The 15,396-nt window shown below is 38.6% G+C and overlaps 1 protein-coding gene and 1 non-coding gene across 2 annotated transcripts in view; one reads left to right on the forward strand and one right to left on the reverse strand.

The window, feature by feature from the left end:
- Positions 1 to 322: 322 nt before the first annotated feature.
- Trnal-uaa (transfer RNA leucine (anticodon UAA)) lies at positions 323 to 405 on the forward strand. The gene has a single exon. It is a non-coding gene; the product is annotated as a tRNA-Leu (tRNA).
- A 5,943-nt stretch (positions 406 to 6,348) lies between these two features.
- LOC106070637 (brain-specific homeobox protein homolog) overlaps positions 6,349 to 15,396 on the reverse strand; it is a 40,500-nt gene continuing 31,452 nt past the window's right edge. The window contains exon 4 of the mRNA XM_056031420.1: positions 6,349 to 8,990. Within this exon, the coding sequence (XP_055887395.1) occupies positions 8,598 to 8,990 (393 nt within the window). The 3' untranslated portion in view covers positions 6,349 to 8,597. The remainder of the gene's footprint in view (positions 8,991 to 15,396) is intronic.

Raw genomic sequence — 15,396 nt, forward strand, 5'->3', positions numbered from 1 at the left:
ATATTGTAACTATATAAACTTTACCCTATATTCTGTATATTAATTGTAATGTAACTAGGCCCTATATCTAGATCTACTATCTAGATCTAGTAACAAGTAGGATTTAAATAGAAGATCTAGCTTTCTTTATAGATCTAGATTTTATATTGTGATCTAGAATCCTAGATCTATTAAAGTCACGCAATATCTGTTGGTTTGAAGTTTGTAAAGCACACATGTGGCAGGCAGATTTAGATTCTTGATCTAGTCGAGATAAAAAAAAAATCGATTAAAAACTTTGTGATACTGTCAAGTCGTCACTAGTTGCTCGCACCAGGTCATCAGCACGATGGCCGAGTGGTTAAGGCGTTGGACTTAAGATCCAATGGAATTATTTCCGCGTGGGTTCGAACCCCACTCGTGCTAAATTTTTTTTTTGGTTTGTTTTCTTTGAGTTTAATAATTATTTTATACTGTGAATTTTCAAATATTTATTTTTTTGAAAACCTAAAATAAAAAAAAAAAAATAAAATAGCTAGCGATGACAACTACCGACCTATTCACTGCGGTTTATTTATATTTTTTTAAAATTCGTATTATAAATCTATTACATAGCCTATACATAAATAATAAGGCTTTTCATTGAGTCCAACGAGTAGTGAGGAGTACAGCAGGGGCGTAGCTAGGAATTTTCCATCATTTTGGAACCTGGTGGGCTTGACCTCTTTGGGGGCCCCTGCATTTTGCGTAATATTAATATTTAATGTAAAATAAAACTCATTGGGGCCCACCTAATGTGGGGTCCCGGGGATTTTAAAATTCTCCTCCCCCACCCTATCTACGCCACTAGAGTACAGTACATGTATATCATGTGCCTACGCACATCGAGACGTTTAATGCCACAGACGCAGTCCAAGGTGCGACCTACATATTTTGCCACAGACAATGCAGACAAACCTTTGTCAAGAGGTGGTCAATTTAGGTTCTCTTTTCCCCTTCTACATCTGTCATCTTATAAGATAGATGCTGTGATTATCTTATTATTGAGATGCTGAGATTATCTTATAATTGAGATACTGGGACTATCTTATAATTGAGATACTGGGACTATCTTATAATTGAGATACTGTGACTATCTTATAATTGAGATGCTGGGATTATCTTATTATTGAGATGCTGAGATTATCTTATAATTGATATACTGGGATTATCTTATAATTGAGATACTGGGACTATCTTATAATTGAGATACTGGGACTATCTTATAATTGAGATACTGGGACTATCTTATAATTGAGTTACTGGCACTATCTAATAATTAAGATGTTGGGAGTATCTTATAATTAAAAGAGGCCAAACGTGAGTCCAACTGAAAGATGAATCTTTTGCAAACATTAAAAGCGTCTTAAGAGCTACCGAGTAATCTAGTTAAGTCGATCACGTGACAATCTGGTGTCGCCCACTGGTACGCCGTCCCGCAGCAAAAGGTTCCCTCGCTGAGCCATGGGACGCCTGACAGCGCAGCAAGGCGATGTTCTTCCGCTACAAATAGAGGCCACTTCCGTCTCACGTCCTTATCAAAGAGGGGGCTGCGAATTAGGGGACGCCCTCTTAGATTAACCCTCAATTGGACGGCCCTCTTTGCCAGGATCAGGAAGGAAAAGGGGGGGGGGGGGGAATGTGGTAGAGAAATGGGGTAGGGAGGGCAAGGAGTCAAGAATGGAAGGTGTAAGAGCCAGCGGAATCAACACTATGCTCATTAGGAACTGTTTAATCAGGAATATTCCCATTCAATGAAGAAAATATTTAGACTACAGACTTATTGCGCCTAAATATGATTACCTACACCTAGGGCCCAATATGAAACGGATTGCGCGGTAGGGTAGGGATACGGATAATAAGTGAAGATTTAAGATTTTGTATTACAAAATAAATTCGACTATGCATTTTATTCATTCTTTACTAAGTAAAAAAATCATGATCAAATTAACTTTACGAGCCTTGCGTGTAGCGAAGTTATACAGTATCATACCAAGATTATGTTTCATACATAGATCCCGCTTAATATCAAGAATTACCAAATGTTTCAATCTATTCACTAAAATTTTTGACCTCAAATAAATTCTTCATAAGCTTCTTTCACCAGATGCCACGGTTATGGGTAATGTATAAGGCCGTTTTTTTTTTTGTGTTTTTTTTTCGAGCGTAGGAGTGGCTTTTTTACATACTGAACGACACACCAAAATTGACTATTTTGTCAATATTTCAAGAGATTTTAATGAGTCTTCAAAAGATTTGTATAATTTCATGAGCTTTCAAGGACTTTTTCGTATATTTTGCAATTTCATATTTCCAAGAGCTCCTGGTAAAACAGGAGACCACTGGAAATCTGTTATAAGTTGTAAAATGGTTTAATTCAATAATTTACACCTAGAATTATGTAAGTGTGGCGCCCGCTGCGTTCGCATAGGTTTCAGTGGCCTAAGGCCGGCCCTACCTAAACTGCACGCACCGATCTCTAGCACTAAACACAAATGTACCGTAGGTGGGTACGTTTTGAAAGTCTGTTTAACTCTTTATCTCCTTAATTATTCCATTCTTGACGTCCTGACAGAGTTGATAATTTTTTCACATTTGTACATTCTACCCTATTATGATGAAACTTCAATTACATTTTTGTTTCTAATCAGAAAACGTTACTTTTGGTATATAACTATAGGAGAATGCATACTCTTTTTATATAACACACGCTTTACTTTCTAAAACCAAAAATTAATTTATATTAATGGGATCAAATCAACGATGATATCGGTAATTAGGAGGGAAAGAGTTAAAAGAGCGTCGAAACACACACGTACAGCTCTACCATATTTAAAAGCACTTTTTCAACAAAGTTGTCTCAGCAAATATCGATACAATTTTAAACCGCCACATGATCCATCCAAATTACGTAAATATAGGGGCTGGATGGCATGAACTGCCTGGGTAACTATCAAATGGGATCGAGTTCAAATCCCGATATAGATCAGGGTTTTATTACTGACTGAAGCTAAACTGAGGTGTATGAGTGCTCCCTGACACCTTCTCGCCACACACACATACACACACACACCTATGTCAGTAGAGGGAGTGAAACTTTAAACAGGGTTATTGTTCTTTCATTTTTTTTTTTACAAAATGCATATTAACTCTTTCCGTTTGTCTGTTTGTCTGTCTGGGCGGATTCTTTTACACGTTTTTTTTCCCCACTTCCAATTCTTGTAACAAGTTGAAACTTTGCACAGTTAATTAATTGTCGATGACATGAATAAAAAAAATAAAAAATTAGTTAATTAGCGATAATTAATTATTTTTTTTTATACATAAAATTAGAAAATGGTGAAATGAATCTTGCAGTATTGAGAGAAATGGCAGTAAATTAGCGTTTCAATCCATAATATAAGTTTTTTTTTAAATTTTAAATTGTAGAACTAACATTAATTTGATCTTTGGGGGGGGGGGGGAGGGGAGTGTGGTTAGGAAATGGGGTAGGAAGGGCAAGGAGTCAAGAATGGAACGCGTAAGAGCCAGCGGAATCAACACTATGCTCATTTCATTGATTAGGAACTCTTTTATTTATTAATTCAACAAAGGAAATATTTAGACTACAGATTTATTGAGACCTAAAAATGATACCTAGACTCAGGGCCGGCCTTAACCATTGCGGGGGGGGGGGCGCACTATACGAAACGGATTGCGCGGGGCCCAGTTTGGATAGGGATACGGATAATAAGTGAAAATTAAGAGTTTGTATCACAAAAAAAAAAAATTGGACATAATTATAATTTATCAATTTATCTTTATTTATAAAGTGTCTATACCTGTCGTATTTATCTTTTCTAACTTATTAATTACAGACGTACTTCAAGACAAGAAGATAATTACGTCCTACATGTATACGCGCATGTTATTTTGAGCCTTAAACTCTGCTAGGTCATTGGCTTTCCTGGCTGATTCAGGCAACCCGTCACACACCTTGATAGCACTAGGCAAGAAAAAGCACTTGCACGATATTGTCCTAGTCAAGACTAAGACTAAGACTAAGACTATGACTAAGACTTAGACTTAGACTAAGACTAAGACTAAGACTAAGACTATGACTATGACTATGACTATGACTATGACTATGACTATGACTATGACTATGACTAAGACTTAGACTAAGACTAAGACTTAGACTTAGACTAAGAGACTAAGACTAAGAGACTAAGACTAAGAGACTAAGACTAAGAGTAAGACTAAGACTAAGACTAAGACTGCTTTCTTGATCCTTATTTGTTGTGATTACATGGAATCAATAGTTATAGCCAAGCTTATATCAACTCTGTCTGTCTGTCTGTCTGGACAAAAGTTTGTACACATTATTTCTCCGACCCCCCAATCTCGGATCAAGTCAAAATTTGGCACAATTCTTTCTTTTACCTGACAACACAAGAATCAATATTAAAAAAAAATTGTTTATTAACTTTTGGTAATTATTATTATTATTTGGTACTGAAAAAGGAATATAAATTGTACTTGACAAATGTGGTGGTATAAGTTGAATTAGTCCCAGGAGGCCGAAGTTTGAATTAAAGTCGTAAAACTTTTTTTTTTAAAGCGATCACGGAAACATTCACAATTTAATTACATGACTGATCCATACTTATTGATACAATTACACTTAATAAAAGCTTTGTTGGTGTTGTTGTTTTTTTAATTATTTTTTATGTCTTTCTTCTGCGTTCTTATTTTTTTTAGAGTGTTCAGTTGACTAGTCCTGTATCTGAGTTGAACTCCTCGGTTGTCCAGATCAGGCAGCTCCCCATATAGTTTTTGTTTTCAAAGGGAATGTTTCTGGGGCCAGTGTGTTAGGGCCTCTCGATAGAGTATGCAGCTTTGACATGGTCGGCATTCTCTGGAGACATTCCACAAATTTCGATAATACAAATGTTTTTTGACTTGCAACTATAACTTTTCTTTATCTTTAGCTACTAGTAAAGTAAAATAAAGTTCTCCTTTGAAACCTTGCGATCTATAGGGCTGATGATATCAGGGTCATCTTTGGACAACGATTAACGAGAAGGATGTCATGTGGCCAGCACAACGACCAACCGCCTTTACTTTCCCCAACTAAAGTCAGGTACCCGTTAGAGTTGAGTGGACTCAGAGACGCACTAAAAATTCAAACCTTCAAACCTCAGTCTTTACCAAGATTCAAGCCTAGGACCCTAAGTTTGGAAGACAAGCGCTTAACAACTCATCCACCGCGTACACAAAATTAGCTATAAATATAAAAGGTGTAAAGAGAACCTATATTTCATGAACAACAATCAAAGAAACTCAATATCAGTTTATGGGCAGAGCTTAGCTTTCTCTCTACTGAGAGCACTGCTAGCTGCCCAGTTTATTGAGCGATTTCATAGATAAATATTTTGTACAGGCATTCAATGTTTTAGCTATAGGAAAAAACATAAGGGTATAAGCTACATGAAGTGAAACTGACAAAGTCAATGTGTACTAATGAGGTAGTTCCAAATCTCTGACCTACTTTATAAAAAGTCACGTGACTGAGGCCTTATACATGGCAATAATGGCAATATCTTCCTATGATAAGATGTAGATCTAGATTTAGTGCTAGCCTAGATCTAGTAGACCTACTAAATAATCATAAAAATTAGTGAATTATTGTAACATACTTTTTATTACTTAAAGATGTCTAGATCTATACTATTTTCATGTTTTAATTACTATGAAATCAATAAGGTCATTAATGTAAACAACACACCCACGTGACTGAGAAGAGATCCGGGACTACCCCATTTGGCTCCTAAGAGAACCGAGTATAGGGCTAACAATAATTTGACCAAGCAAAACATGAAAAGATTGTAATACAAATGAGCTTGTTAATACTGCTGAATAGGTGACAAGTTTGAAGAGTGCTTCACGGAGTGGGAGTGTTGTTTTGTTATTCCCTCTTTGTCTCCCATGTCTCTCCCTAGCTCTCTTTCCATAGGCACTCTCGTTCTATCTGATCTCCTGCTTCTGATCTACCCTGCTCTCATTTCTTCTTGCCCAATCCTCCCCCGCCTCTCTTCCCCCTACCCCTCACATCTCTTGGTCTATTTCTTTCTCCGCCTCGCGCTCCATCTTTTCAACTCACCCCACACGATTTCTCCAGCTGTCTATAAAGATTGTATTCATCCGCTCTTCAACCGTAAGCGTGGTCTAGAGGCTAAGTGCGCTTGAACTTGTCTTGGCTTGGCTACCTACGAAGGGGGGCTCCTAGATAGCCCCTCCCCGCCCCCCCCCCAACTGGTCCACAACTGATATTGGACCAAAGCGCTCTGAGCAGGCTATAAGCATGAAAGTAGCGCTGTATAAAAGCCATAATTTCATGTATTCTAATACCAATAAATAAGTAGAACAATCCGCACTGGAGTATATAAACACAATGGAAGCACATTCATAAACAACACGAGTTATTGGTGTATCCGGTGTAAAAAATAAAGAAGTATTTGAAAACCACCAGATGTTCATACAATGGCAGCAAACAGTAAAACAGTGTATCCGCTGTACAGAATACGGAAGTATTTTTTTTCAAAAATAATATGTTAATTTGTGTGCACCTTTTTTAAAACACCGTTAAATCAGATTGAAATCAAATTGGTAGACACGCTTGCAGTCCAACGGAGTGCCATTTAAAACCATGTAACAATAGTTGTGTACTTTTTTTTTTTAAAGTGTGCTGGAGAATTGCAATGTTAACAAGAACACCATTGTGACCATTAGTAGGGGAATTAGTCCAATACACGTAGGAACAACATAATACTGAAAGTGGTGACCACTATCTCGACTCTTCCAGTGACTATCAAGGGAGACAAGATGATCGCTGTCCAGGTGCATTCCTTGGCATTAGTTGAAGATTACATTGATCTGCTTATGGAGTTGAGTTTACAAGACGATGGCTTGCCTAACTAAGGCGTCGAGTTGCCCATGGGTTCAAGTTGCCCATGCCTGTAGGTCGAGTGGCGCTGTGGCTTTTCTCTTCGGTGACCCATCTCTATCTGCAGGTAATGCAACTGTACTGGTGTTAAACAAAACGGCTAGCATTCAACAGGGTCACGCCGCCAGGGATCAAAGGGAAGCAATCCATGTAAGTTACAGTCAAAAGAAGATTGTGCTATTTTTTATTTCTAATCATTTCTGACGACGTCTCTGGATATACACAGCCGTTTATATTAGGCGCAAACCTCACAGCCGTTTATATTAGGCGCAAACCCCACAGCCAATTATATTAGGCGCAAACCCCACAGCCGCTTATATTAGGCGCAAACCCCACAGCCGTTTATATTAGGCGCAAACCTCACAGCCGTTTATATTAGGCGCAAAACCCAACAGCCGTTTATAATAGGCGCAAACCTCACAGACGTTTTTATTAGGCGCCTACCTCACAGCCGTAATAGGTAAATATACAACGTACTTATTTTTCACAAACTCTATAAACACACACACACACTCGTCTACACATAAATCTTTAAAAAATATACGAAGACAATGTAAAGAAAAAATGTTACAACTTATCTTATAAAATACAGACGTTTTAAAAAAAAAAACAGAAGATACGTCAATCTAGCCATGCTTGTTACTCAATTTTACTTCAACTCATTGGTTTTTCCTGGCTGACTCAGGCAACCCATTCAATGCTCCAATAGCTATATTTATATTCTACATCGTAACGTTTTAATTTTATTTTGAACATAGCTATAGTGTAGTCATTTTTTTATGAAGAAGCGATGAATTGCAAAACATAATCCAGGCGACTTAAAAGGAACTCGGACAGATGTGACTGGTTCATCTGGCCATCGAACAATCCACTGTAAAATAAATATTGCGTGTGTTAATCACACTGGTTGTTTTAAAAGTAGGACAGGTTGATAACGAGGCTGGAAGATATCGTCTGACAGGATGAAAACGAGGCTGGAAGATATCGTCTGACAGGATGAAAACGAGGCTGGAAGATATCGTCTGACATGATGAAAATGAGGCTGAAAGATATCGTCTGGCAGGATGAAAACGAGGCTGGAAGATCTCGTTAAAAGTATCGGTATCTTTCATTTTTTTAAGTCTCGACTAATATGTCTCAAAATTTCAAAACAACAGCTGGCGGGTAAACGGAACAATGCCAAAATGAGACTTTTACATATGTGTATATAGATCTTAATTATATTTCCAAATTAGCTACGACTATCTGCATTCGCTCATCGATGATAAATAATGATATATCCTAGTTAGCTAAGAATATTTGCATTCCATCCTTAATGATAAATACTAAAATGTTGACCAACATCGTATGATCGTACAGGATACGCTTTCGATGCAATGGGATCTGTTATTTATTTTTATTTTATTTAGTAAGCTTTCGGGACGATGGATGTTATGTAATCCTTTTTGTTCTCACCAGCATTTCAAGTTTCTGGTTTGAAAGAAGACTCTTGTTGGTTACTGACCAAATGTTTCACTTAAAACAGATTCGAGACCCCCAACTTCAAGTTTTCGGATTTGTATGTGTCGATGATGGTCACGTTGCAATACCAGGCTTAGGTGTCCGGACAGTTAGCCTGTAGGTCGCTATGGTCTGTATCTACCACATTAATCTCTTCGTTGTCTTCTTGATCACATAGCCGGAAGTCTGAGTACGACCTTGACCTAGACTCACGACTCAAAGACTGTGACTCCAGCTCCCCCGAAATGTGGTGCCGGAATTCCGCTCGGTAAGACACTCCCGTCTGCAAGTGATGCGCTTGGAGATGATGCTCGTGGAAAGGTGACGGACGCGGAGACCGGATGTCATGTGGATCTTCCACGTCGGAGTCGTCTCCGGCCTCGCGGCTGGCGTCCATGACGTCATCGTCTGGTCGGCATTCCTCGTCGTGTGACTTTCGCTGGATCTTTTTCTGCTTCATTCGCCGGTTTTGGAACCAGGTTTTCACCTAAAATGAAACAAACAAAACCAGTCTTAGAAATACAACAGGTGATAGCTCATAACCCTCGAGCAATTCTAGCCTGATGTTCTGCTTATACACAAAGGTAATTAAAACAACCGGGAAAATGAAATCCCAATTCGTTTAGCTGCCTCCTAAAGGCGGTGTGTGCGTATGTGACTCCAGAAACGTGAGACTCAAAAAGGTTGTGTTATTGTCTCCCCTAACTAAGACCAAGTGACGACATCGCCACCTATGTTATTATTATTATAGCTTTTATACAGCGCTTCTTTCATGCTTATAGCATGCTCAGAGCGCTTTGGTCCAATCTCATTTGTGGACCAGTGGGGAGGGGGGGGGTATCTAGGAGTTGGTTTTCCGTGCTGCCTTTAGGCGCTCAGTAAATACAACTCTGCCCGAGTCGGGTGTCGAGCCTCGAGCCCCCCTCTAGGTAGCCAAGCCAAGTTCAAGCGCACTTGGCCTCTCGACCACACAACAGAATCCCAACCAATCGCTAACCTCTCCCCACCATCACCATATAAACAAACACACACACACACTCCCAGACAAAAAAATAGCCTCGAGATTTTGATACAGAATGCCAAGAGGATGAACAAGACTTGGGGGACTATAGCAGAAACTCGCCTATTCTCTAGACAGGACCACAGGTAGAGAGAATGAAGAGTTAAATGAGTTGTACACAAGTGTTGTGTATATTCTCATTTAGGAAGTATTTCTATTGTTTAAAAACTCATCGGAGAAAAGTAACAGCTTATCTAAAGGGGAAGAACTCCGTCGTAAAAACTACATCTACCAATAATGTACACGTTATTTCCTTTGGTTTCGCAAGCTTGTTAGTGGTAATGGTAATTTAATAAAATACTTTGAAAGACACAAAGATAAAGGCACATTCCTCGTCCCATATGCTAGGACAAATTAGTACAAATACTCCTTCTTCCCTAGTGCTATTAGAGCATGGAATAGGCTGCCTGAGCTAGCCAGGAAAACCAGTGACTTGGCAGAATTTAAGTCATTGGGTAATAGGCATGACTAAATGCATGACGCGTAGGACGTAATCATCTTCTTTTTTGAAGTAACGTCTGTATTATATAAGATAAGATAAGATAATGGTTACCTATAAAATGCTTCCAATGTCACGCGTCTCAAATAGACCTGACAACTACTCCAACTCCTGGCCTACACGTGTGGTTCAGATACTGAGTCTAGCGGAACCGTTACCACCGACAAGAGAAGGGGCAAATGCGAGCAACTGGCGCCTAAACCAGTAACCTTCGGGCAGGAGGGGCTCGTTAGCATTGGTTGGCTACCCATCTAGGAGAAGGAAAACTCAAACCTCCGCTGCCTAGTCTATTCACTATACATCTTTCTACAAGCCCTAGCCATATTTTTCTCATGTCATGTACCCGTAATCTGCCACGTCATTCGTTTGTCACTACTTTTACCGTCGCTAAAAACAACGCACAATATATTTATTTACAAAAGTAGCATAATCTCTAAACTAGGTCACTTCAAACATAATCTCCTTAGCAACGGACGATATGACTTAAGTAGCTTTAAGTTACTTTCCACTCTTTGATTCACTATAGTTAGAAATTAGTCTTTCTGTTCAATATGAATTTGATGAATTTGCAAAAAATGCAATATAAGTTAAGCAGGGGGGTCTACCGAAAACCTGAAAACTTGGCATGGGGTCTACGAGACAAAAAAGTTTTCGAACCACTGATCTAGACGCTGCGTTACTTGTGACGAAGAATAAACATAAAGTTCACGCGAAGTATTCACCTTCCATACAATGCAGTACAGACAAGTTAAAGCAAACCAGTGTTATGCATCTAATCTATGCAAAATATAGAAAGTTTAAAAGAGTTGACAATTTATAATGTATCATATCTTTTAAAGCTACTCTTTTGTAATTAGGTAGAAGTTGTCTGCAATTAAAACAATGGGCATCATTAATTCACGTGATAATATTGATAAAACAATGGGAAAAAACTGTCACGTGACTGGCTGTGTGAATTACGCAATATGTGTAGAAGAGATAGAGAACCACGTGGCTAAATGTTGTTTGTTTATGATTGGTGAATGAGGTCCATTCTACATGAAAAACTGATCTTATTTTGACCACTCGTTTATGCTCCTATATCTGCGACTATGACTCTCCAATTGATGAACTCCAGCGGGTATATTACAATGTACAGTGTTTTTGATCATGACCTATATACAACTTCTCAATAACATTGACTGTACTATATGGTCTGGACATGGATGCGATAACCTGTTTGTCTTGTGTATTAGTGTAAATGAAAGTATAATCTAAATAAACCAAAAAAAAAAAAAAAAAGGAAAAAAAAAACCTTTCATCTTGGGAATATATTGAAGTTTTCCTAAATATAAATCGTCACTAACAGATGCTATTTCTTTGCATATCCATCTGTATCCGGGGTGATTATATCAGACCTCCTGGTAGAGACTGGTTGTCCAGGGGTTTCTATGAGGGAAAAAAATATCGCCAGAACAGACTTACTGGGCTTACTCTGGCAATAGTAATTTGCATAAATCTTAGTCATTACTCATTTGGCCTCCTTCAGTCGTAGAACGACTATGGTTCACCTCGCACACTTCCTCTTGTGGCTGTGGAGCCCTATTTTGATGAGACACTCCCGTCCACAAATATCGCAGGTTAAGATGGCTTTTGCTTCAGTGGTAGAGGAGCTGGTCATTTTTCTTCCAGGGCTAAGGGCTTTCGCTATCCATAGCTTTCTTGGTCACTGTCTCTCTCCATCTGGTGCGGTCTAGAGCTATGTCTTCCCAATGGTCAGTATTGATGTTCACTGATGTGAGGTCCCGTTTTATTACATCTATGTAACGGAGGTGGGGGCGACCAGTTTTTCTTGAGCCAGTCGCGAGTTGTCCATAGAGGATGGCTTTCGGGATGCGCTTGTCCTCCATCCGGCGAACATGTCCAAGCCAGAGCAAGCGGCGTCATTATATGCCTCAACTTTAACTCTGCGTGGGTTCAACGGCATCGCCGTCAAGTTTCATAGGAGATTAGAACCCTAGCCTCTCAGTCATGCAGTCAGACGACAAGAAGATGGCATTCTGAGTTCCAGGACACAGTTCCCTGGTTCATACCTGGGAGCAGCGTTCAAAACGGCTTCCAATGGATGAACTTTTTAACTCTTTCTCTCTTAATTAACGTTAGCGTCGTTGATTTGACCTCATTAAATTAAATTAATTTTTGGTTTTTAGAAAGTAATGCTTGTGTTTTATAAAAAGAGCATGCATTCGTAGGACGTAATCATCTTCCATTTTGAAGTAACGTCTGTATTATATAAGATAAGATAATTCTATACCAAATAAAACGTTTTCTGACAACAAACAAAAATGTTTTTGAAGCTTAATCATAACAGGGTAGAATGTACAAATGTGAAAAATGAACAATTCTGTCAGAACGTGAGGAATGATTACGGAGATAAAGAGTTAACTCTTTCTCTCCGTAATTATTTTTCCACGTTTCAGCGGAGATCTTCAATTTTCCCTCCACTGTCGTGATTAAGCTTTAATAACTTTCTCGTTTGTTATGAGAAAATGTTTTATTTGGTATTTAGACAGAGAAAGCGATGGGAAGACAACATAAAAGAATGGACGAGCCTGCCACTGAAAGAGGTTCTAACTAAGGCAAAAGACAGAGAGGAATGGAGGAAGACGGTCGACAAATCGTGCATGGTGACCCAACGGTCCAACAGACTAAGGGATAGGTAAAGGTAAAGTTGTTTTGTTGTTTTTTTCCACTTATTATCATTTTTATAAAAAAATTGGTCCAATGGGGTATCGAGCCCGTGATTTTGACACCGTCAGATGCGTGAATTTATGTATTTATCAATTCTGCCCTTACTTTATGCCTGTTTCACCTTTTCTAAATTTATTTTTTTCTAATAGAAGATTACAATGCCGAAAATATATAAGACAGTACTATAAGTTCAATGTTCTCACATAGATTAAGGTTAACATTGTTCAGACATTGTTCAGACTTGATGATCATTAGGTTGTCTATTGTCCTCTGTTGTAGACACGTGTACTTACACATGTGTCATACGTGCCAAACGAACGAATTCCTTGAAATTGGGATTCTTTCGAAAGGAAAGGTCTCTAATTTCTATGGAAGCCCAAACATACTGCTAAACGGTTTTGTAGGTGCGTTTACCAACAGCATAAATTCCTATTGTCATTGTGAATGGTTTGTGTCCAACAATGTATACTTTTACCTGGGGGTAATCAAGCAAAACGTGTTGCTGGTCATCACCAAGTTGTGAATTATTTTTGTTTAAATAGGAAACCTCAGAATTTCAATTTTAGCTTTGTCATCAAAGGAGTCCTTGGGCCTCTTTTCTTTGCCTCTTTTTGGGCCCTCCAGCCTCCTTTGTGGGCTTTATTACACTTAATTACTTTACATAATAGTAATGAAAATATTATTTAATAGCAAAGACATACTACATAGCTATTGAAACCATCAGAGACTAAAATGATACAAGGATTAGCATATCAACAACTAATGGATAAACCAATTAATTATAAAAGCAAATAGGAACCAACACGCCCACACTACCATATGCCTGGTTACCTATACCTATAACTAGGTGTGCCAACAACCTTGTAAAAATTTCTAAATAATACAGAGATTCAAATATCGCGTTTTAAATGGACAAAATTGTAATACAAAAAACAGGTTTTACAAAATTTGACTAGGAAATAAATTTTTTTTTCATTTTTTTATTTTGTCAGCTAGTATCACTGCTTGTTAACCTTATTTTAAAGCCTTGATATTTTGTTTTCTTTTTTTTTAACTTGTCATTGCGTCATTGTTTACTTGTTTGAACAGGAGAAAACATTCTGTTTACCCTTTTCCTCATAACCCCTCCATTTTTTTTACTCATACAGACGTCGCACAGACCAGACTTGTCGTGATGCCCAAACTATGGCCCGCGGGCTAAATCCGGCTCTCGGCTTGGTTCCGACAAGCACGCAAAGAAATCGGCACAAAATGTGGAAAATAAAAAAAAAATAAAAAGATTGAAAAATTTATTTTTTGTGTGTAAGGACTCTAACTTTTTCTTTGATTGAAATCTATTCTCCTTCCAAAACAAACCATTACAAAAATATGGTGGCGTTGTTCATTTGAGCCGCTAAGAAAAAAATCGCTAAATTACGTCTAGAGTTGAGCGGTTGACGAAAATATTGACCAAGAAGTCAAGAAATGAGTCGCGGCCGTAAGAGGCTACATAGTTGCTCACATTTTAACAAGAGAAATGAAGCATAAAAAAAGTTGATTGCTGGTAATGATAGGATAAAAGCGTCCTGAAAAAAAATAAATGCAGTTGAAGCTGTGCCGCCCTTCTGGCATGACAACTGCAAAAAGAGTGGACGACGTCTGTGAAAATCTCCATTCAAAACTAAATGACATAGAAGCAAATTTCGAAATCATTACTATTTCCACTGAGGAGTGACACCAAGTGAAACTGATTGATTCACAAAGCCAGACTTCCCTGCTTAAGAAATTTCGATCAATACAGACAATAGATTTCTACGCCGTGTTGTCTACATAAGCCTTGCACATTTCCGAAAACAATGACTGACTCTGATCCTAATCTTTACATCGACTTATTTAGTAGAAACACATTTTCCTGTATAAGAGACCTGAAGCCAGTGATACGTAATTGACTTATGTGTGTAAGTAGGCCTACTGAAGCCATCTTTTTTTGTTAATGTGGCCCGCGACACGAGTGTCGGAAATTAAAAATGGCCCACGGGCAGTATAAGGTTGGACGTCACTGGTTTAGGCCTATTGTACCAAAGAACTGTTAACTTAAGCAGGCTCCCAGCAACGCTTCTCAGCCTCTACGTGGCGCCCCCGGGTGTAAAATATTTAAAATTGTTTAGGCTCTATTTAATTTTTTTTGTATCGTTTTGTTAATGTGGCCCGCGACCCGAGTGTCGGAAATTAAAAATGGCCCACGGGCAGTATAAGGTTGGACGTCACTGGTTTAGGCCTATTGTACCAAAGAACTGTTAACTTAAGCAGGCTCCCAGCAACGCTTCTCGGCCTTTACGTGGCGCCCCCGGGTGTAAACTATTTAAAATTGTTTAGGCTCTATTTAATTTTTTGTATCTTTTTGTTTATGTGGCCCGCGACACGAGTGTCGGAAATTAAAAATGGCCCACGGGCAGTATAAGGTTGGACGTCACTGGTTTAGGCCCATTGTACCAAAGAACTGTTAACTTAAGCAGGCTCCCAGCAACGCTTCTCGGCCTTTACGTGGCGCCCCCGGGTGTAAACTATTTAAAATTATTTAGGCTCTATTTAATTTTTTGTATCTTTTTGTTTATGTGGCCCGCG

The sequence above is a fragment of the Biomphalaria glabrata genome, chromosome 6, assembly GCF_947242115.1.
Source record: "Biomphalaria glabrata chromosome 6, xgBioGlab47.1, whole genome shotgun sequence".
In the NCBI taxonomy this organism is placed as follows: domain Eukaryota; kingdom Metazoa; phylum Mollusca; class Gastropoda; family Planorbidae; genus Biomphalaria; species Biomphalaria glabrata.